This window comes from Dermochelys coriacea, chromosome 8, assembly GCF_009764565.3.
Source record: "Dermochelys coriacea isolate rDerCor1 chromosome 8, rDerCor1.pri.v4, whole genome shotgun sequence".
NCBI lineage: Eukaryota > Metazoa > Chordata > Testudines > Dermochelyidae > Dermochelys > Dermochelys coriacea.
Genome location: NC_050075.1, coordinates 44525826 through 44550454, shown reverse-complemented (window position 1 = coordinate 44550454; position 24629 = coordinate 44525826). Strand labels below are relative to the sequence as shown.

The following is a 24629-nucleotide window of genomic DNA, read 5'->3' as shown; positions in this document are numbered from 1 at the left end:
GTAATTTGAACTGACAGATTGTGAAGTGAACTCTTTGGCAATCTTAACTGAAACATGCTATGTGGCTGCTGCAGTAGTGGACACAAGAGAGCCTAGTGACAGCTGCCTTGATAACCACAGCTCTGAACTTCGTTAGCTTTTACTTGTAAATTCTCAACCCCAACATTCTATTGAGAGAACTTCTGGCACCGAAGTCCTTGCTTTCTGAAAAGGTGCAGCTTCAGTAAATGGGCACGTTATGTGTTCACGCAGGAGCATGAGGTGGGCACTCCAGATATTCAGTAGACATGCGCTCATTTGCACATTTCTGAATTTGGACCTGTTTACATGGCCCCACACTGAAATAAATGTGTAAATGCAGCAAAGTCCCCTGACTGGGTTATCTGCCAGGACTGAACCCAGACCTCTGGCTGTAAAAGCACTTGCCTGTACGGCATTAGCTATAGGACTGGTCCATTAGCTTGGAGACAGTAAACCCTTCTAGCCACTAGAGGGGGACCAAAGCCAAACTGCTGGTATGTATCAGTAAGTTAGAGAGACATGTTTTCAGCATCTTTAATTCTTCAATAAAACACACACACTGGATCATTTATTGACTTTTGACTTCTACAGAGTTTCATCATGGATTAATATGGCCCATTGTTTTCACTTATTTCAATGAGCCAGTGATGATAGGTTAATCCAGAGCTCTGCACTTGATTGATTGAGTGGAAAGTCAAGCAAAGTGAATAAAGAGCATGCGATTTTCAGACATTTCGTTATTCTGCACAATCACCGTTCATGATTTAAAATTCAGAGTCAGACACCAATCCTGATAGGTAACATCTAGTTTATCCCCTAGAGGGTAGTGCAAAACTGTTACCTACAATGGGTTTTCTGGTGCTTTATGCAATCTAGTTTTAAATTTATACATGGGCTGGGACTTCCATCTGTGACATTATATGAGTTATCAAATGAAAGATCATCTCACCTGAACATCTGAACAGAGAAAAAGCATGAGAAATTTTAGACTGACGTGTAAATTCACCCCACCCCCCAAAGTTTTAAGTACCTTTAATTAGGGATTTATGCACTACATGGTGGTTTGGTTGGCTCCCAAAAACCTAGCACGCATTAGCATAAAGGCATTCAATGACCCAGTACAGACTTACTTCAGTCCAACTGCATCTTCCCCAACTGGCTCTCTGCGCTTGTGGTTACTGGGGTCCCGGCGTAGAACAAAGCCCTCCGGAAGCCAGAGGGAGCCATGCTTACGCTTTCTCTTTGCCACAAGCACACCCAACAACAGGATGAAAAGGATGATCACAGCTGCCACAGCAAGTAGGTAAAGCAACTGGGTTTTCTTTGGTAGCCACGGTTCACCTAAAAATCCCAATTAAAATACAGCAAGGTAAGTGCTTTTTTGGACAACAGCCTTCAATCCTCCTTTGCTCTTTTTGTACATAGGGTTTCCTTCTTCATGAAGGCAGTGATTTTTCTCTACTTCACGGTGGGTTTAGAACAAGGGACGCCAAGGTCTTAGGAAGTTCAGACTCTGGCTATGCACAGTAAGTTCTGACAAGCCAGTATAACTGTACAATGAACACAGCACTTTCATTCTATCGTCTAGCCCTTGTTACATATTTTTCAGAGTGCGTTTTAAAAGGTTGTAGGGCTGCAGAAAGCAAATTTTGAAGAAGTGTAACACTTCGTGGAGTTCCTGAACAAGCTGCACATGGCTTCATGAACAAGATCTTCAATGATGCACTCAGTTGTTTTGACGAAGATCCTGTTCTTTTTAAAAAGATCCTGTTCTTTGCTCATCTGGCTCAAGATATCCATTCCCAAATCAAGTTTGAGAGATCAGATTTTAAAGTCACAACACTACTAGGTATAAAGAAGTTGTTTCTGGTCAAGTGCTGAATCTTGTAACTAGGGCTCAGGTTCTGGTGGAATCTAGGGAAATTCTGTATTGGAGAAGAGGAAATTTCTGGCAGGCTGAATTAAAGGCGCCTATTTAAATATCAACTCGGGGGGTTGGAATGTTTGAATGAGTTCTAGCAGATGTGATGGTCAAAGGTGTGTGACAAATCTCTCACATGGCTCTGCAACTTATCACTTCCATATATATGCATTTTACAACTCCACACTATAAAATGTAAAAAAATTCATTACATGAAGCGTACCACACATGCACATAATGGCCACACATACCTGTAATACTGTAGGGGGGTCAGTAAATTAGCCCGCAATATGACTAGGTTTTTCGCAGGATTCAAGAAGCTGTATTTGAACAGTAAGGTGCAGGCAGGTGTTGAAGTGCTAATCAATTAAAACATGCCATTTCATACATTAAATCAAGCATTTACTTCTTTCATGAGCCAGACATATCCCCCATCTCTTCCAACGTTACTTACTTTGGACAGACACAAAGGGGTAGGGCAGCATGCCTTTGATGGCCTGAGCTGCTAAGAGAGCTGCAGCGGCTTCTGTGCTCTTAAAGCACTGGTCTGAATCTTCAATACATTGGCGGTTGTCAATTTCCAGGAACACCTTCGTGCTGCAGGAACAGAATTCAAGTACAGAGGAATAAGCAAAGAAAGAGAGAATTGGTCCTTCTAAATGGTGCATCCCTAAATTAAAATTTAGTCTCCCAGATTAATTCTTCCAGCCTAGCATTGTATTTAGCAATCTCCATAGTTTTATACTCCTCCTGTGGCAGAACAGACGTATTTTAGGCTACAAATACTGCATACATTTGAACACACCTCACACCCACAGTACCTATCAATACAGTCTCACTAGTGATGCACAAAGGAATTCACTCACCCAATGACCTCCTGTTCAAGTTCTCTGGGCTTGCGAGTGCCCGAGAGTGATCGCCGACTCCGTGATGCCAACTTCTCCCCATAGTACGGGTACACCATGGGGTTTCCCTGTGAGTCGAGTTTTATTCTCAGGTTGGTATGAAGAAGGGATCCTAAAGTCCGCAGGAAACTGCGGGCATCACTGAGCAGCTCATCGGGGGGCATCAATACCACAATAATAAGGGTCCCTTCTGCCAGTTTCTCAGCTTTGTCACCTGCGCAGTCCAGGCCATCCCATCCACACTCCTCACTGTTACAGCCCTGGTCACAGCGCCCGTCTGCATAGTGATCTGCACAGTACTTATCATACCTAAGAGAGGGGCATGGGGTTACAAACAGCAGCACACCAGTGTTTCATTGTACCTCTAGTCTGGGGCCTGCAGAACAGGATACAAACCTTTCCCCACTAGCTAATCAGCTCCAGTCTGGGTTCAGGTTGAGGAGGAGACTGGAGGGGCTGCGGCATATAGGGTGAGGTATTTCACCTCTGGGGTACTGCTTTGAAGCTGGCCCCAACTCTGGGTCTGAGTGGGTGGAGGAGACGTATTACCTGTAGGTCATCTGGTTTCGTTAAAGGGAGAGAATTGCTCAGTCCAGTAAACGGTCCTGCACCCAGCACTGGGATCAAGCAACTGGTTACCATGGCGAAGCTGCAGCACCTGCTGCCTGCTAGTGATTAGAAAGGAGCAGCCCGGGAGTTCAGCTGTGGGTCTCACTCCTGTGCCAAGTTCGTATGGGGTAGGATTCAGAACATGAAAAGACACCTATAAGTTCATTTTCCCCAGGACCTCAAGGAAACACTCTGTTCTGGTTGGAGAGGTTTGCTCTAGTTTGAGTTTCTTTGGGAAGTAGGAGAGAGGTGCAGACTTTGCAATATGTTCAGTAAGCTGCTTAGCATGCTGTGTCACTGAGCAGACTATGTAACTTTTCCCGTAAACACACATCTTCCAAAAGTTATTTCCAAAGAAAGCTGAAAAACAGATGAGAGAGGGACAGTTCCTTGCTGCGCGGGGCCTAGCGAGGGTGCAGAGAACACGCGCCCGTCCCAGGGCTGCGGGGGGAGAGGCAGCACAGGCCAAGCATTCAAGCTGTTAGAAGCACTAGCGAGAGCTTTGTGTTAGTTACAGAGATCCCAGCAGTCAGGAGCAGGCCTTACTTGCATAGCTTGCTATTCTGCTGACACTTGAAGTTGTCGAAAAGGCACTCGGGTGTGTTACAGAGCTCGTCGCACTGGCCATTGAAATGCTGCCAGCAGTTCAGCGAGGAAGAGCAGTTGGCCCAGGGATCCTCCACTGTCAGGGAACAGTCACCTCCATCCCACTGGCAGGCGTGCGTGTTACAATCCTCGTCACAGTAGCCATCTTTTGCTCTTTCTGCACAGTGTTGGCCCAGACAGCCCAGCGGCTGTTGGCTGGGGTGCACTGAGTGTTCACATTGGCTGCCTTCAGACTGATCAGGACACTGGCAGTAGTAGTAAGGTGGCTGAGTCCTGGGATGGCAGCTTCCACCATTCTGGCATGGTGCACTGGCACAGCCTGTACCAGTCTGGCACGCTGTGCCAGCTGAGAGCTTTGGGCAGTAACATCGGGGCCCAATGGATGTCTGAATGCATTGCTCCCCTTTCTTGCATTTTACTTGCCCACAGGCACTGTGGCTGCCAAATTCACATTTAAACCCAGAATAACCCTATGAGAAAAGTGGGGAGATCAGAATGATTAATGTTCTTAGGGCTGGTGAAGAGATTTTGGTTATATCATGCACAAGGGTGCACAAACATGAATTTATCTATGTCAAAGACCCAACCCCCATGTCAACTCCTGTATCCCTATCCCAGGAACTTGTGGAGCTTTCCTAGATCTAACCACAGACACACTGGTTCCTGGAACCTCCAGGACTTTGAGCAGAAAGCCCACCAAGGAACTGGTCCCTACACCAAGAAGCTTATCTATCTGGCCTTGCCTTACGAGTCCATAGTGCACCCTTGAAGTGCATGTGCTATAGTTAAGGTTGCAAGACAATCTCCATCATAATCTCATTTTCTCACAAGATGATAACTGTCAAGAATTTTCACACCTTTGGGGCTGACATTTCCCAGGATTGATCACTGAATGGAGTTGCGTGTGTACCTGGGTTTGACAAGCTGGAACACATTTTCTTTTGTTTTTTATTCATGAAAAGGGCTCAGTGAAGTTCTGTGTAAACAAGTACTCAACGGAGCAGCAAAAAACCTAACACTAAATATCTAAAACTATCTTTAGGACAGAGAAGTTGGCTAAGCTTTCTCAGAAGGGTACTGCTAGGGTTGGGAATGGCAAATCTCAGCTTACCACCTGTGGCATCCAGAAGGAACTGACTGGTGGGTGGGGCTGCACTCCTATGCTCAGCTGGGAGACACATGGATGCTAGTGTAGCTCCAATGGACACAGCTTCCCACAAAGTTCAGAGGGTGCACACTTCCCCTACCGAAGGGATCAGTGCTCGCGATATTCAAAGAATAAGCAGCTTGATGGGTGCTTTGAGGATCTTTGCACTGCTCATGAGCGGACGCTAACAACAGGGCTCACTACCTGCTGCCACCAGGACTTACTGTACAATAAAGCCAGAAAATGTGGGGATGTCTGGGCTAAAACATGCCGTGTAAAGGCATGTCACTTACTGGAGGACACTGGCAGATGAACCCATCAGGCACGTGACTGGCAACAGCACAAGTACCGCCATTCTGACAAGGCTGCTGGGGACACACATCTGTTACGGTCTCACAGCGATGACCTGAGAAGCAGACACACAAGGGAAGAAGAGCACACACAGTTAAAATCAAATGGCTGCTCAACCCTCCCTTTATTTTTCAAAAAGAGACACTGACAATAGATCCTCCAGCAATCCACAAGCCTCATTCACTCTGTGATTCTAACTGTCCCTGAACCGTGGCACCTGGGGTGGAGCTGCAGAACGCCCTCTGGACAGTACCTAGCGGTACAATGTAGCTTGTGTTCCACATTCAATTCTGGCCATATCACCAAAATGGTATCAAAGAATTGGCAGCAGTTAAGAAAAGGGCAAAAAATTTGATCATGGATTTGGATGGAGCGATTTATGGAGAAAGTTAAATATGTATGGCTTGTTTAAGATGGCAGTGTGCAGAGAAGTAGAAATGAGAGTTGTGCACCCTTCAGATAACTGTAAACACTAATGAGGGAAAGGATTTAGGGTAATGAATTGGGAAAAACTAGGAATATGAGATTAGGATAGATGAGATGAATATCAGGAAAGATGAATACCAGGAAAGAACTTCCTGGCAGTGAAGTGTATCAGGCTGTGAAATTCTCTCCAGCGGTATTTATGGAAGTCCCATTGCTCTAAGATCTTAAAACCAGACTGGTTAAAACAGCAGAAGTTTGTGGGGTGAACAATCATGGATTGTCACGGAAATGGACTGGATAATCTATCAACTCCTAGAGAAGGGCAGGACAATAAGGATAATGTTTTGATCAATGGGAACCTGGGATAGCATTTCCAGATACTCACCAGTGAAGGCACTGCGACATACGCATGTATAATCATTGACCAGCTGAATGCAGTCTAGGCTACCATGAGGGCTACAAGGGTTGGAAAGGCACTCATTAATATCCCCCTCGCAGCGCTCGCCTGCAAAGCCTGGGAGACAGTGGCAGCTGTAGCCCCCAATTTGGTCAATGCACTGTCCTCCATTAAAGCAATGGGGTCCTCCCAGATCTGAAGCACAGTCATCAATGTTCTCCTCACAAAGATGGCCTGTTAAAACAAGTGAGAGAAACCAAACCCTCAGGCGTCATGGCCTCATTTCTTATAGTTAATTAAGTTACCAAAGTCGACCTTCCATTTATTACCAGGCTCACCTCGGTTAGGATCCCTGCCCAATGCATTTACTTCAGCCTCAGATCATCCCCAATGAACGTGTGGGTCAGATCGAGCCAGGTCTCAGTGGCTTTCATTTAATTTAGGGTATATATATTTTTTAGAAAATTTGTTTTAGTCCTAAGGTTGAGGAATTATCTTTCAGAGCGATTGTTTGCTGAACACTGCCAGACAGTTCTGATTTGTCACTTGAAAGGCTAAAAACTGCCAATATTAATTTAGTTTGGTGGTAACCCTGAAACCTGATGATGAGAGTTTGGATCAACATACTTCAAATCATCAGCAATGGAACAAGTTGACAGAAGTGTCTGTGGATAGAATACAGGCTCACGACTGGCAGGGCACCACTGCTGGGCATCTAGGACAAGCCTTGGGCATTGCTAGGAATGATAGTTCCACAAGTTCCCCTCAGCAGCTTGTTCTGTTTAACCTATTCTATCTGAGGGTCAGATACTGTAGGGAAAGTGTCCTAAATCCATTAGTGGTTCTGCCTCAGATAAGAAGATATAGGATTCAGCTGAAGAACCAACCCATAACTAATCCAGTTGAACCATATTTTCCTCATGCTTTACACAGAATACTCCAATTTATGTAACTCACTAGAATACTTGCTGTTTTGTAACACCCTGATATTACTGACTCATTTGTCATCCACTATAAGACCCAAAGGCCAGCCAGCATCCCAGTTTTTAGTTGAGAATTTGGCTATTCCTTCCAACATGGACCATTTTACTCATATAACTAGCGTGCATGCCCCACTTTTATCCATTAAACTTGTGACCCTAGCAAAAAGCTGGTTTGACATGATGTATTAGTACCTGTTGCAAGAGGCATGAAAGGATGAGAGAACGAACAGTGGTGATGAAGGAAGCCAAAGGGCCTAGGTGAAAGAAACTGTGATAGGAACACAAACCAACAGAATCCACAATAATTCTTTCCTCCCTAGCACTTCAGCAATGTAGTTAATGCTGCATATCCTTCAGCAGGGAAGAAGTTAACGGGGCAAGAAATGTCTGCTCTCATATGCAAGCTTGTATTGAAAGCTATGTTTTGAAAAACAGGTGACAAAGAAGAAGACAGAACGGAAGTAGTATGTTGTTAAACCTTAACTCTACTATAATGTGATTTTGTTTAAGAATTTCCTTTAGGGAAGTTTAATATATGAAGACTTTAAAAAAAAAAAAAAAAGAGAGAGAATTCTACCATGTAATCTTTAATGCGTTCAGTAGTAGCAACCTTACATTTTTTTCCATTTAACTTTTGGGGATAGAATCAGTTACAGCAGCTGATTTGAGCCCCACTGGAGCAGTGAAAAGTAGCTGCAGTGTATTGGTCAGATAACAAAAAACAGCTGCAAATCTGACTTATCAGAACAGCACAAAGAAGCCAGAGTGCACTGCTGCACTGAACCTTCATTTGCAATCGAATTATTGGTTTAATGCTTCCAGAGAGGGTGCTATAACATTTAAATTGAATGATTTCTAGGCAAACATACCAAAGTAAACTTCCAAGATATGAATGGTGGCATTTGTAGGTAAAGTAAAGCTTCAATTTTATAAATTCTGATTATCTACGAAAGTATGGAGGCAGACTGTGCCACAGAAAAATATGGGGGGAGTGACAGAAGGCATCAGAAGGGGGGTGATAAGATGGTCAGTAGGAAGACAGCATAATATGTCCATATAATACATATATGGATAAAACTAAGCTATATTGTTACATGTGATATCTAATTTAAATATTGGGTTTTGTGTGCACATATACATTTTAGTTTTCTTTTGGTTTCAGACTCTTCTAATAAGCATAAGTTGAATATCTGCCAAAACTTATATTACAATATTTTATTTCAATTAGTGGTAAAACCACTATATAATAATTACAAATGCAGCGATCAAGAGTGTAATGTAAATTGTTTTGGCCAATGTTGTTAATTTGCTAACGTATTCGTGACAAAGATAACTATTTGAAAAAAATACAGTTGCAAAGGAAAAAGTCACAAGAGCCATATTATGACCTTGTTATGTCACTCATTGTTTTCTTAGGGTATGCTTACACTTAAAACCCTATAATGTAGCAGCTGTAGCACTTCAATGTAGACACTACTGTGGAAACAAGGGTTAAAAGGATTTGACTGTAGGCCTGTAGTTATGTTAAGACAAAGCACAGTTAAGCTAACTTTTGAAGTTTTATAATGCAAGACTTGGAAAAGCAGGATTTGTGTCTGAAGCGGGTGAAAAAAACCAGCGCAAAGTCAGTGTGACCTAACCTTGAAATAGCAATGTTTAAAAAAAAAAATACTGGAATGGGCAGGACATAACATAAATAAAGTGCAGATGTTTTCAATTAATGCATGCCTCTAAACTGTATAAATACTTGTGGCTTATTGCTTGTATTTTGGAGAAACTGAGGCAGAGATGCTCTCTGTCAGCTGTATTTCTTCCCTTGCAATTGCTTGAATAAAGCTGTCTCTGAGTTTGTTGCATTCCAACCTAAGAGTAAAGATTTATTTTCTCCAACAATTATGGTGCCGTGATTCAGATGGTAATGCCCGGCTGAGACAGAGGCAGCTGCTGCAGACCATTCCCCTTCGAACCCCTCGGTGCCAACTCAAAGGGAAGAGATCTTTTGCAATCTCTACTGGGGTGTTGAAGGAGGACTGGCTGTGGAGCCATCTGTCCCTTTTTGGGCTCACACCATGCAAACCTTTTGATTTTGAAACAGAATCAGATGCAAAGTGGTGTTAGGAAATTGGGTGCCCCATGTAAGATCAGTAATATGTGTACGCGGGGCTGGAAAATGTGTTGTTGCCCCAGGGTAAGCCAATATGTGGCTTAGGTCAGACCTATATTGGGTTGTGGGGTTGTGGTGACCTCCCAGGCAAGGGCGTTGTGGTAACGTCCTTAGAGGGGTTGTGGTGACCCCTCAGGTTAGAACACACGTGTTCAGTCTGACTGGAAAGATTAGGGGGTTGTAATGATCCTTAATTACAGGTGTTGTGGAGACCTCTCAGGTAAGGGGTTGTGGTGACTCCTCAGGTATAGGAAATTAATGCACCATGGTATGAATAAATGTATAAATAGGTGTGTGTGTGTGTGTGTGTGTGTGTGTGTGTGTGTGTGTGTGAATGAGGGTTGCCAGAAGATGCCCAGAGCGCCCTGCGAAGCCCACAAGCTTGTGATTGGGGCTGTCTCTAACGCAAACCTGGTGGACCACACCTCAGTGGATCTGTAAAAGTTCCTCACTAAGGGGGCTGTCTTTGCAGGGCATCGCCCGGTGAGCAGCCAACCTGGGTCTAGGGTTGTGTGCCTCTATCCTTCTTGTCCCTTTCTCCCACACTTATGAGCTACTGACTGGTCTGACATCTCACAAAAAGCAATCAAAGTAAGCGGGGTTGTTCTCTCTGAGACTAGCCAACGCTCTTTGCAAAAGGGGGTATAGGAGGGTTGTGGACATCCTTGATAAATCTTTCCTGTGTGAGTGCCCAAAAAGTGGTGTGGTCATTTTAGCTTTATGAGCCTGACTCAGCGAATGAAATAGAGACATGTCTTATTTTACAAGTTGCTGCAGCGAACAGGGCACCCCTATACACTTAAAAAATTTTCACACCCCTGAAAGATGTTGCTATCCCAATGTACGTTCTTAGTTTAGACCTTATAAGTATGGATGCATTGGAAACTCAGCAGATTTTGATCTCCAAAAAACATATGAGCAGTTTGCGAATGGTCAAGATACACTGGGTTATGAATAAGTGAACAACTGGAAAATATTCTTGCCAGTTGAACAGACAATGCCAGAAGTTGCCAGCTCCTTTTGTTTGGCCGCTCCCAATATGTGCATGGCAATAGCTATCTTCATAGAATCATAGAATATTAGGGTTGGAAGAGACCTCAGGAGGTCATCTAGTCCAATCCCCAGCTCAAAGCAGGACCAAAACCAACTAAATCATCCCAGCCAAGGCTCTGTCAAGCCAGGCCTTAAAAACCTCTAAGGATGGAGATTCCACCGCCTCCCTAGGTAACCCATTCCAGTGCTTCACCACCCTCCTAGTAAAATAGTGTTTTCTAATATCCAACCTAGACCTCCTGCACTGCAACTTGAGAGCATTGCTCCTTGTTCTTCATCAAGGATCTCAAACACTATTTTTTTATTTAGAGATAAGACAGCTCTTTGGGGTCTAATTTACACAGAACTTGTCTACCTAGTGGCTCAGTTAAATTTTCTGCCTCTAGGATGCTCTTTTATCAGTTTCTTCATTCCTTTGAATTCAGAACTCATTTTCCTTTGGACATTTTCTTCAGGATTAGCCACTCAGCAGCATCTGCAAGTTAAAGAACTCCAAGAGAATGTGTATGAACTCAGATACACCATGTCCAAAAAGCAAGGCTTGAAAACAGCTGGCATCTATACATACGTTGTACCAGCAACTCTGAATGAAAGCTGAGCTTCTGACGATTAAGGGCAGGTCTGCACTACAGAATTACTTCAGTATAAGGAAGTAGGGAGATGCTCTCCCACCAACATAGTGCTGTGCACATGAATGCTTATGTCGGTGTAACTTATGTCACTCAGGGTGGTGCTTTTTCACACCCCCAAGTGACAAAAATTTTGCTGACTTAAGTGCTCATGTAGACATGGCCTGAGTACCTTTCCCAGACCTGAAGAAGAGCTCTGTGTAGCTCGAAAGCATCTCTCTTTCTCTAACAGAAGTTGGTCCAATCAAAGATATTATCTCCCCCACCTTGTCTCTCTAAGTATCTAGACAGGCAGATATGTACCCATACAGCTGCACCGCTGTAGCACATCTGTCAAGGTTCCCTCCTCGCTCTGAACTCTAGGGTACAGATGTGGGGACCCGCATGAAAGACTCCCCCCAAGCTTATTTCTACCAGCTTAGGTTAAAAACTTTCCCAAGGCACAAATCTCTGTTTGTCCTTGGACTGAGGTATGCTGCCACCACCAAGTGATTTAGACAAAGAATCAGGGAAAGGACCACTTGGAGTTCCTATTCCTACAAAATATCCTCCCAAGCCTGCACCCCCTTTCTTGGGGAGGCTTGAAAAATAAACAAGGTGAGTACAAACCAGACCCTTGGATTTATAGGACACTAAAAACCCAATCAGATTCTTAAAAAACGGAACTTTATAATAAAGAAAAAAAGCAAAAGAAGCACCTCTCTAAAATCAGGAGGGAAGGTAATTTTACAGGGTAATAAGATTTAAAAAAACAGAGGATTTCCCTGTAGGCAAAACTTAAAAGTTACAAAAACCAAGGATAAACCTCCCTCTAGCACAGGAAAAATTCACAAGCTAAAACAAAAGATAAACTAATGCATTTCCTTGCTTTACTTACAATTTTTGTAATCTAGATGCTTAGTTCAAGTAGGGCTTTGGGAGATGTATTTTCCCTGTCCTGATTCCTCGCTAACCCAGAGAGAACCAACAAAGAGAACAAAGTAAAAACCTTCCCCCACAGATCTGAGAGTATTTTCTCCCCTTATTGGTCCTTTTGGTCAGGTTCCAACCAGGTTACCCGAGCTTCTTAACCCTTTACAGGTAAAGGGGGATTTTATGATACCCTTAGCTGTATGTTTATGACAACATCTGATGAAGATGCTCTCTGCCGATGGTAGAGAGTCCTCCCATCAGCATAATAAACCCACCTCCACGAGCAGCAGAAACTCTTTCGCCGACACAGTGCCATGTATACGATTGCTTATGTCAGTGTAACTTATGTCACGGGGGGGTGTGTTTTTCACACCCCTGAGCAACACAAGTTATGCCAACATAGCCTAATACTTAGGTGTATAGGACTGAAATGCAAAACGATCTTTGAACTGGAGTAATGGTCTGAAAACAATAAATGAAATTAAATAAAAATATAAAGTGCTTCACATAGGAATAAGTGATTATCTAGACTGGGGATCCTTGCTGGGCACTCATACTAGTGTGTGATCTGAGTTGGAATAGAGGTTAATAACACACAACAAGTGGTTTATGTAGTTATATAATCCTGTTTAAGGTCTGAGTCATCTATTCAGCTCTACCTGGCACAAATTTGGCCTTACCTGGAGAACTGTGCTCCAGTAAGGGCATCACATTTCAGAAAAGAAACTGAAGAAGATTCAGAGGAAGATAAAAAGTTTAAAACTGGTTTGGGAAACAAAATCTATGCATAAACCCTGAATGATCTGGGTATGTTTAGTTTGGAAAATGATTAAGTGGAGATAAATATTTGCTGACTAGTGAAAACATTTGATCCCATGTGCACTTTATAACACCTTTATCTATATCTCCTATGGCAAAACCAACAGCAGGGAAATGGAGATTAATGTACAGCAGGGAAAATGGAGATTAAAATGAGCACACGTTATATCAAACACACTATCAATGGAGGTTATGGAATCACCATCACTGAAATATACAAGCTTGCCAACTGTTAGATGACTATGGGGTAATCAAAATCAGTCTGGCTGCGGTGGAACAAGTTAGACCAGTTTTGTTCAAACTTCCTTCCCACAAAAGGATTCCGCGACTGAGGTTAAGTGGAGGCTGAAATCTTAAGAACTTGAAGAAGAAAGGACACTGGAGTTATGCAAGCACTAAACACACTTTTTACACAGCTAATACCATCCTGGCTAAAATAATTCCTGATGTTATAATTTATCCAGTTCCTTTTTTTAAAGGTAACAGGGAAGATGTGTGTCTCTCTCAGGCACTCAGAGTGCTTAACTTGACAGCCCTCTTCACGAGGAAGTACGATAAGCCCTGGGGACTCTATGGCATTAAAGCCAGTCTACCAGAACAGAAAGTGCCTCTTGTAGCTTTTACATAATTGCTGAGTTTCCTACCCCGAGTTCCTGGTGGACAGGAGCACATGAAATGATTGACAAGATCAATACAGGTTCCTCCATTCTGGCAGGGCTGGAACTGGCACTCATCCACTTCATACTCACAGTTGACTCCTTGGTATCCTGGCGCACACTATCGGTATAAAAACCAAACAAGTGTAAATAATCTTCACCCAGAATGAACACAGTAGCATACTCTGAGACTGACATACCCTAGGCTAAAACAGGACAAAATACTCTGTGGGCCAAATGCTGCCCTCATCTGTTGCTGTGCAACATCAATGATTTCAGTGGGACAGCAGAGGTAACCAAGCACAGAATGTGACCAAGAAACTATTGAACTCCCCACTGAATGTCTGAAGGCAAATGATCTTGTTCCTGTGGACAGCTTACAGAATGTACATGAGAGAGACAAGGTAGGTGAAGTGATATCTTTTCTTGGACCAGCTTCCGCTGGTGAGAGAGACAAGCTTTTGAGAGCTCTTCTTCAGCTCCAATAAAAGATATTACCTCCCACACCTTGTCTCTCTAATATCCAGGGTCTGACACCACTACAACTACATTGCATACAAGAATCTCACATGACACCCATGGAACTCCTGATTAGATTCAGCTGCTGTAGAAGTTGACTTGTGTTTTAAGTGTTATGTAAATGCAAACCCCTCAGGAAATGTGCCTCCAAGATCCTGCATGTACCACCATTCTCAAGGGCTTGGGAATGAGGGATGGACATAACCACTTCTGGAATCAATCTACACAGCCCTGTATATTAGCTATAGGGGTCAGGGAGAGCACTTGGAGGCACTTCCCAACCTGGGAAGCAAGTGGACCCCACTTCCCTAGCAAGATGAGTATAGGAAATTTTGTAATATGTTCTTGTTTCTTTTCATGTAATCACAAAAGTTAGGGATGGGAGAGGTGAAGAAATCCATCCCCCTGGGGGCATAACATTTTAGTTACTAGCTACCATATCGCCTTATACTGAATACTGCCGGAAGGTCCTTCTGAAGTGTTGTCTGTCTCCCTCCCTGCCAGTATCCAAGTTTCAACTTATTTTCAGATTTATTAGCTGTGTTTTTCCCCATATCAAATCTTGTTTTGCTATTTGACCACATTTGCAATAGCTTTAGAGCTCTTTGGACTTTGATTAACTGGTACGTAGAACTCTTCCCGTTAAATATAATCGGAAAATGTCATTAACATGGCTCTTACTCTCCCCTAGAAGGAGAAAGGGCCCAACACCTTCCTCTACTCTATGAGAGGACACACACTGCTCTTTAATTGCTTACAGTTCAGGTAATTGTCTTGGGTATGTCTTGTGCATACCAAACACAACTTGAGTAAGGGTATGTCTACACTTGCAAAGTTTTTGCACTGTAAGTTTCATTGGTGATAGGGAACCAGTGAAAGTAAAGCACTGGTTTGTGTACTCATTTAATTCCTCAGGCATCAGAGAGCATTTACATTAGCAGCACTTCCATTGCTGATGACAGCTGTACTCTAGGGCAGCTAACCGCAGTTCAGCTCTCTCCAGTTTGAAGATGGGTCTTGTGGGAAGGGGGGTGGGGGTGTGATCGCGGGACATGCTGGATCCCTGTACAGTCTCCTCTCCCCAAACACTGATCAGCTTCAGTAGCTCAGCATGGCTCCAGGCAGGGGATCCTTTGCTCTCTGAAGCAGGCACTGTCACCTGGCCAGATAAGTGAGCCAAGAAAACAGGAAGGGGAATTTCAAAGTTCCTGGGGCTTTACAGGGGAAGGGGTGGATGTCTGTTTACCTAGCAGCAGAGCTGCTGGCCAGAGTGGTCACCTAGGCACTGTGGGATATCTTCTGGAGGCTAAAAGCTGTGCAAACAGGAAGAATGTGTTTTCACTTGCACATCACCGCAAAAGCATCACCGGTAAGAGCTGTACACCTCTCAAGGAGGTGGTTTTCTTTTTGTGGTGAAACTTCTGAGTTTCACTGCAAAAAAGTCATTGGCAAGTGTAGATGCTCTCATGGTTTTTGAGCAAAAAAGGGACTTTTTCCACTTTAAATGGCAAGTGTAGACATGCCCCAGGTCTCAATGTTGTTTGGAAAATGATCAGATAAACTTGCAAAGGACCTGGTAACCATTATGGGAAACAGATCACAGTAAAAATGATAAGATGTGAGTGAAGATTTGTACAATGAAAATGGAGGTGAGTAAGAGCTAAGCATCTTCCTTTTGTCCGTTATGTATCATCCAGCTTTACCTCACACCGATATCCCCCGAGATAGTCACTGCAGGTGGCACCATTCTGGCATGGATTGGAGGTGCATTCGTCCAACTGCTCTTCACAGTAGCTGCCAGTGTAGCCCATGCGGCACTGGCAGCGATGACTGTTTCCCACATTAAAGCAAATGCCGGAATGCTGACACAATTGGTCTACGGGGACTCCTAGAATAAAAATTAATTAAGCTAAGTAAGCAGCCATCTCAAAGCTACATTTCAGAGAAAAAGTTCCCAAATACCCTTATAGTTGCGAGTTCACCTGGGAATACTTACAGCTAGACCCAACCTACACAAAACTTCTATCCCAGGAACTATTCTTTAAAACAAGACTGTTCACCCTGACAAAGAATCACCCAGATTCTGCACAGGACACTACCACTAGCCCCATGGCAGACAATGACTAACAATGCCAGCTCGGATACTTTTATTCATATCACTAGATAATTTACCACTTGGTGAGTCTCTGCGTCTAAAATGTACATAAACCTAAGTTTGCAAAGACTGGTTTCCACCCCATCCTCATCACCTGCTGGAGAAGCCCTTCTCACCCCTTGTATGGAGAATGCCTCTTCCAGACATTCTTGGACCCAGCCTTGGATTTGTTCCAAGAAGACTCTTCTAGGAAGACTCTGCAACACATTCCATTTACATCAGGTTTTTTCTATCTGCATCATTTGAATTTGGTAATGGAGTATGGGCCCAAAAGTTGTAGGCAGATGAAGCATCTACTGACCAATATCACTTAACCATATATTTAAGGCATCAGATGTGTAACAGACCTCTTTCACCTACAAGGAGGGCAGGGTTTCAACTTGGTCTTTTGGGGATTCACCAAAAGGGCACAAAAATAAATTAGCCCAACAGCATTCGAAGGGGCAGCCCTTATGGAACAGAGATTACTGAAACCCTGAACACAGACTTAGGGTTGTGTGAGCTGTTGTCGCTTTCCCTGAGAACTAGTCCCTAACTAGGGAGAAGAAAAAAGTGTTCAATAAACAAACTGAAGGAATCAGAGGGAGTTTGGACTTAATGCTTCAATGGGTGGAAGGGACAGAGGGTGTCTGGGGGCCATATCTCCTTATAAAACCTCACCTAGAGCCTTCCACAGCTTAATACTGCTTCTCTGTGGCCCCATAAGGGTCAACATATCCCAGATTCCAAATGCATCTCAGGAGGGGAGATCCGCAAAGACAATACTTTGAGAACTACTGTTTGATACAAGCACAGAAGAGCACTACTTACCCCTCTGTGAAGCAGCCACCTGACAGGAGACATTGGGCACGTCACAATAGGCGCCAGTCCAACCAGATGGACAGATGCATTGAGACTGAGTTCCCCTCTGGACACATGTGCCTTTGTTCTTACAGGGAGATTTGTTGCACAGATCCTTGAGTGTCTGAAAAAACAGAACAAACAATTGAGAAGATCAAAAAGAGTATTCAAAGCAGTAGGTTGGAGAAGGCACTGTAAAGGAAATTCTCCAGCCAGCTAGCCAACTCGATAGGACCAGTCTCTAAGTCCCTGAATCCGAACAACGCATGCAATGTCAGTTTTTCACCTTCACCCCTCTATGCCAGACTGGGACAGTGTCACCTGCCTGAGTCTTCCTCTCAATGAAACCTGAGAGATACCTGGCCCCAAGAGGGTACTCTAATCTCAGCTACATGCTTCCTTTGTCCAGGATGCTCCAGGCACTGAGAAAGGAAGCATGCTGCCCACTTTTGAGCTCTCACCTGGGACCCTCCCTGACAAAACCAAGACGATACGTACCATCAGCAAAGTGAGCAGGCAGACAGAGAAGTAACATTACCAATGGAAGCATGAAGATTTAATTTCAATGATGATTTGCTACAATGTTTCTCACATATAACCCCTTGGAGAATCATTTTTGCCTCTTCCCAGGCTCCCACCTTCACATTAACAGGAAGCCTCAGTAAGTCAACAACCCCAGAATCCACGTTTTTCACTGAATCCCCAGCCCCACAGTTTCCTCCTTTTCCAGGAGGGAAGTGAGATGTCAAAGTCATTTATGCTCTTTGTCTCCATCACCTGCCTCATTAGCTTCCCCAGTCTATTTATTCCCCACTTTGCAAGAGCTCATTCTTTCCGAATTCTCCTGCTTTCCTGCAGTTTAGTTTAAATTTCACCACCATTCCACACTCTTGGTAAAAGGATCAAAGCATACTGGGCCTATTGATTTCTTAAACATAAACAAGGAATGCATTGTTCAAAAGAAAGAATTTGCAATTCTGTATGAAAGACACAAAACAACTGAGTTCCCACTCAACTTATTAGGCTTACCATTCCACCATATCTGTCCCGAGATAACAATAGAGACAAGGTGGGTGAGGTAATATCTTTTATTGGACCAACTTCTACTCGTGAAAGAGACAAGCTTTGGAGCTACACAGAGCTCTGCTGGGACCAACATGGCTACACCACCACTCCAAACAACAATCTGAGATGACAATACACCTTTATCAGCTTATTTGCTTTCTCAGCACCTAGATGTGAATTATGTCAGCCTTCTTCTCAGATAGATTTGGGAGAGAAATCTGGATTGTCGAGTATTAAAGGAAGGAATGAACTCAGGATTATATCCCCTCATCTGTGTTTTAGCCCTTTCTTTTCTGGGCTTAATTTGTGACCTCTGCACTCGTAATGAGTTATTGGTTACTTAACATACAGGTTTCTATAGCTTCTCATTCATTTTATTTAGTCCTTGCTGTTCCAGCTCTTCGTTAATTATATCAAGCCTATTTTCCACAGAGACAAACTATAATGTCTGCAGCCTGTAGACATTCTATCCCCTTGGAGAATCATTTTTCTCCACTATACTCTTCAATGGAGTTAGTAAATTCAGGGAGTCTAGAGTTCCTCGTCATATACAATGAATGTTATGATATGATCAAACTCCTCCTTGTGTTCATTGTGGAAACAGAAATTTCCTCAGAGGTCTACCCAGTAACATTAGGAAGCAGGAACATTAAGTATTTTTCCAACCAATCACAAGGTACATGATAGCAGCAGAGGAACTACTGAACTTTACAGTATTTTGGGACCATCTTTAATGTTAGGTTTCTTGGTGAGGTTTTAAGTAGCGTGCAGAGACTTCATACATCAGGTGTTCAGACTGAGAAGTTCTCATCTTTTACATTTTATTTTCATGGCTTCTGTAAATGGCAAAGGCTTTATTATCATACTTCTCTGCATTATTGGACACCATGTTGTGTTTTCTTTTTCTAATGTACAAACAACAGTATTGCCGTATTTTCCTGTGTGAGTGCTTGTAGCCATCATTGGGTTATTTCTCATGTCTGACTAAATATCTTGCATTAATCAGTTGTTGTTGGGGTTTTGTTTTGCTTTTTATTAATTGGCAGCATCTAGCAGCCAACCTGCTAGGTTAAGTGTCAAGCAGTATACCTAATATAAAGTTCCAAAAATTGCTCATGGTGTTACAAAGCCATGTAAGCATAAAGGAAAGTTGCAAAATTCTCATGAAGTTGCAGTCTTTGCCTGGCAGTTTTTATGACACACTCAGATTGTCTATAAATGACAGAGCTCATCAGCTTTCTCTTGAATGAAGCCAATGCTGAAGCTCACTGTTGCAAGGCTGGAACACAGACCTAAAGCATCATGGCTATGTTTCAATTACAGTAGCATCACAGGTTTCAGAGTAGCAGCCGTGTTAGTCTGTATTCTCAAAAAGAAAAGGAGTACTTGTGGCACCTTAGAGACTAACAAATTTATTAGAGCATAAGCTTTCGTGAGCTACAGCTCACTTCATCGGATGCATTTGGTGGAAAAAACAGAGTAGAGATTTATATACACACACACAGAGAACATGAAACAATGGGTTTATCATACACACTGTAAGGAGAGTGATCACTTAAGATAAGCCATCACCAACAGCAGGGGGGGGAAGGAGGAAAACCTTTCATGGTGACAAGCAGGTAGGCTAATTCCAGCAGTTAACAAGAATATCAGAGGAACAGTGGGGGGTGGGGTGGGAGGGAGAAATACCATGGGGAAATAGTTTTACTTTGTGTAATGACTCATCCATTCCCAGTCTCTATTCAAGCCTAAGTTAATTGTATCCAGTTTGCAAATTAATTCCAATTCAGCAGTCTCTCGTTGGAGTCTGTTTTTGAAGCTTTTTTGTTGAAGTATAGCCACTCTTAGGTCTGTGATCGAGTGACCAGAGAGATTGAAGTGTTCTCCAACTGGTTTTGAATGTTATAATTCTTGACGTCTGATTTGTGTCCATTCATTCTTTTACGTAGAGACTGTCCAGTTTGGCCAATGTACATGGCAGAGGGGCATTGCTGGCACATGATGGCATATATCACATTGGTAGATGCGCAGGTGAAGGAGCCTCTGATAGTGTGGCTGATGTGATTAGGCCCTATGATGGTATCCCCTGAATAGATATGTGGACAGAGTTGGCAACGGGCTTTGTTGCAAGGATAGGTTCCTGGGTTAGTGGTTCTGTTGTGTGGTGTGTGGTTGCTGGTGAGTATTTGCTTCAGATTGGGGGGCTGTCTGTAAGCAAGGACTGGTCTGTCTCCCAAGATCTGAGAGAGCGATGGCTCGTCCTTCAGGATAGGTTGTAGATCCTTGATGATGCGTTGGAGGGGTTTTAGTTGGGGGCTGAGGTGATGGCTAGTGGCGTTCTGTTGTTTTCTTTGTTGGGCCTGTCCTGTAGTAGGTGACTTCTGGGTACTCTTCTGGCTCTGTCAATCTGTTTGACAGATTGACAGAGCCAGAAGAGTACCCAGAAGTCACCTACTACAGGACAGGCCCAACAAAGAAAACAACAGAACGCCACTAGCCATCACCTTCAGCCCCCAACTAAAACCCCTCCAACGCATCATCAAGGATCTACAACCTATCCTGAAGGACGAGCCATCGCTCTCTCAGATCTTGGGAGACAGACCAGTCCTTGCTTACAGACAGCCCCCCAATCTGAAGCAAATACTCACCAGCAACCACACACCACACAACAGAACCACTAACCCAGGAACCTATCCTTGCAACAAAGCCCGTTGCCAACTCTGTCCACATATCTATTCAGGGGATACCATCATAGGGCCTAATCACATCAGCCACACTATCAGAGGCTCCTTCACCTGCGCATCTACCAATGTGATATATGCCATCATGTGCCAGCAATGCCCCTCTGCCATGTACATTGGCCAAACTGGACAGTCTCTACGTAAAAGAATGAATGGACACAAATCAGACGTCAAGAATTATAACATTCAAAAACCAGTTGGAGAACACTTCAATCTCTCTGGTCACTCGATCACAGACCTAAGAGTGGCTATACTTCAACAAAAAAGCTTCAAAAACAGACTCCAACGAGAGACTGCTGAATTGGAATTAATTTGCAAACTGGATACAATTAACTTAGGCTTGAATAGAGACTGGGAATGGATGAGTCATTACACAAAGTAAAACTATTTCCCCATGGTATTTCTCCCTCCCACCCCACCCCCCACTGTTCCTCTGATATTCTTGTTAACTGCTGGAATTAGCCTACCTGCTTGTCACCATGAAAGGTTTTCCTCCTTCCCCCCCCTGCTGTTGGTGATGGCTTATCTTAAGTGATCACTCTCCTTACAGTGTGTATGATAAACCCATTGTTTCATGTTCTCTGTGTGTGTGTATATAAATCTCTACTCTGTTTTTTCCACCAAATGCATCCGATGAAGTGAGCTGTAGCTCACGAAAGCTTATGCTCTAATAAATTTGTTAGTCTCTAAGGTGCCACAAGTACTCCTTTTCTTTTTTAGTAGCATCACAAATATCTTACTGGCAGAATGTAACTTAGTACTCTACGTCCATGTCAATAAGCCAAGTTTCATTCAATGACAAATTTGATTTTGAACTAATACAAATAGATTTTCTGCACTTAAAAGAACTGAGTGGCAAGACTGAGATAAGCACGAATCCTTTCGTAAGTAAAATTCAAACACTGTTTGAATGTTATCAGCGTTATCAGTTTTGATTAACTCAGTGCAATTGCTTGCTTCCTACCACTTCCTTAAACTTCAGTCATGTTAAATCAAATTCATGCAGAGATGTCTGGTAATCACTGCTGAATCTTTTGCAGAACAGAGCAGCAGCTTTGACGTTTATTACAGGTACTGTACAATGGGAAACCACACTTACTGAATTCAAAACTGCTTCATTGTGCTATTTTAGTCTTACTGAATCTAACGCACTGGATGATCATGTCAATTATTCCCGTACAAGAGTTCCTTTGATTGTTTGTGATCCAGACAGGATGTTTGTTCCAGTCACCTTGATTAGCTTTTTGTGGAAAAATTTAGTTTGTTTGAGATCTCACAAGTGCATCTATCATAGGGCTTGTCTTCACTTATAGTGCTGCAGCGGCGCAACTGCCAGTGAAAATGCTACCTAAGGCGAATGGAGAGCGTAGGTAATCCACCTCCCTAAGAGGCAGTAGCTGTGTCGATGTGAGAAGCCCTCCCATCGACATAGCGCTGTCTACGCCAGGGGTTAGGTCGGTATACGTCACTCAGGGGTGTGGAAAATCCATACTCCTGAGTGACATAGTTATACCAATATAAGTTTGCAGTGTGGACTAGGGCATAGTTACCAGGAAAGTTACAATATAGTAACTACAGCTAATTGTGGGCTTTGTTACCCAAAAAGTACTAGACACAGTGAGCTGTGTCTACACCAGCTGTACACTGTTTCTGCTGTGTAACAGTTCAAATGAAAATGTTAAGTGAGAACGGACCAGACAAAATAATTGCTGTAACAGTCTGAACTCAATGCCACTTACTTGGCAGTCTTTCCCAGTGTAACCCAAGGGACAGATGCACTGGTAGGTCCCCAGGCTATCCACACAAGTCCCTTTGTTCAAACAAGGATAGGAATCACATTCATTAATTTCCACCAGGCAGAAGGTCCCAGTGAACCCCACCGGGCACTGGCAGGAAAAGGAGTTGATCCCATCCACACAAGTGGCTCCATTGAAACAAGAACTGAAAAACAAATAAGCATGAAAACAAAACTCAGCTACAACAAAATGTAAGTTAACCGACAGCCAAAGATTTTGTATAGGATACAGACAATAGAGAGATAAATAGCTGGATTGGATCATCTGCTCTGTCCCTTGGTGGGCCTACAGCATACTTACTATGGCTTTGTCAGTCCACTCCACTGTTTGTCATACTGTGAATTTTGTGCTGTGCTAGAGCCACTAGCCTAGTTCTCCAGAGACTAGGGTTCAGCATGGGCAGAGGCATTCCATACCAATGTGTAACCATGTGACCAAAATACAGAGGAACTAGTGCTATTTAGGCAGAGGAGGGTTCTCATGGTGGTGGGGTTAGAGTTGGTGAAATTCTATGAAAAAAGAAAAGGAGTACTTGTGGCACCTTAGAGACTAACAAATTTATTAGAGCATAAGCTTTCGTGAGCTACAGCTCACTTCATCGGATGCATTTGGTGGAAAAAACAGAGCCCTCTGTTTTTTCCACCAAATGCATCCGATGAAGTGAGCTGTAGCTCACGAAAGCTTATGCTCTAATAAATTTGTTAGTCTCTAAGGTGCCACAAGTACTCCTTTTCTTTTTGCAAATACAGACTAACACGGCTGCTACTATGAAACCTGAAATTCTATGGCCTGTGTTATACAGCAGGTCAGACTAGATGATTATAATGGTTGGTCTCTTCTGGCCTTACTCTCTGCATCTTTGACCAAGTGATTCCTGCGTCAAGCCCATGACTTCTGGCTGAGCTAGAAGCATTTCTCTGGAGACACACCCAATCTCAATTTAAAGACAAATTGATGGAGAATCCACTATATCCCTGGATAAATTGTTCCTGGTTAATTACCCTCACTTTAAAAGGTGCATCTTATTTCCAGTTTGAATTTATCTAGCTTCTGCTTCCAAGCAACTGGCTCTTGTTCGCCCTTTGTTCGAATTCTCCTTTCCATGTAGATCACAGTGTATAAGTACCAAGTCACCTTTTAGACTGAAGCTCAGTCTATTTTGCTGATCAAAGACAAGTTTGTGAGGCAGGTTTCTCAGACCAGAGAGCACCATGTGTGCTTTGGGGAGCAGAGACACCAAACCATATTTTGCTCCCTGAGTCTGCAACATCTGGCTATGGACTCCAGAACACATAGGAGTGACCCCTACTCTACATTTGCAGAACAAAGCCCTGGCCTCTGAAGCTTTAAATAACTCAAGCAGTAAAGATTCCATTGCTTGTCTAGAGAGACTATTCAAGAAGGTTAAATCTCTTATTAACCTAAATTTTCCTCATCTATATTTGATTCTATTACTCCTCAGTAATACTGCTGCTTCCCAGGTATACACAGCTTTTGGTTGTGTTTTGTAGACAGAGTCACTTTTATTGCACCTAGCCAAGTTTTACATATGTAATTCCTTTAAACTTTCCTCACATCAATGCCTTTTGCCTATCTATCCTATTACTAGTTTTGCTGCTTTTCTTTAAATTCCCTCCAATGCCTCCAACTTTTGTCAATTGAATCATGTTTGAATCAGAAACACCAGTTAAAGAATTCTTGTTTTTTGAATCTCTATCAAGATGTTCAATGGTAGAAGAAATTTAACAAACTGAATGAGTTTATCATAGCAAATGGTGTACAGTGGCAAAATTGCATTTGTGTGCTCTGACAGACCTTACGCCCTGACTGGGAAATTTGGTGGTGCTTTGGCAAAAATTCAACTGGCACCTAATGCTAAGTTCACTTGCTGCTGTATTCATTGTGAGGCACTAC

General features: G+C 43.1%; 1 protein-coding gene across 1 annotated transcript in view; it reads right to left on the bottom strand.

Moving 5' to 3' along the window:
* NOTCH2 (notch receptor 2) overlaps positions 1–24629 on the bottom strand; it is a 141603-nt gene that overhangs the window by 12071 nt on the left and 104903 nt on the right. Inside the window, exons 18-27 of the mRNA XM_038413057.2 lie at positions 22659–22860; positions 17084–17237; positions 15822–16006; positions 13588–13720; positions 6372–6617; positions 5503–5615; positions 4003–4532; positions 2809–3156; positions 2397–2539; positions 1152–1362 (exon numbers count right to left, since the gene is read on the bottom strand). Of these exons, the coding sequence (XP_038268985.1) occupies positions 1152–1362; positions 2397–2539; positions 2809–3156; positions 4003–4532; positions 5503–5615; positions 6372–6617; positions 13588–13720; positions 15822–16006; positions 17084–17237; positions 22659–22860 (2265 nt within the window). The remainder of the gene's footprint in view (positions 1–1151; positions 1363–2396; positions 2540–2808; positions 3157–4002; positions 4533–5502; positions 5616–6371; positions 6618–13587; positions 13721–15821; positions 16007–17083; positions 17238–22658; positions 22861–24629) is intronic.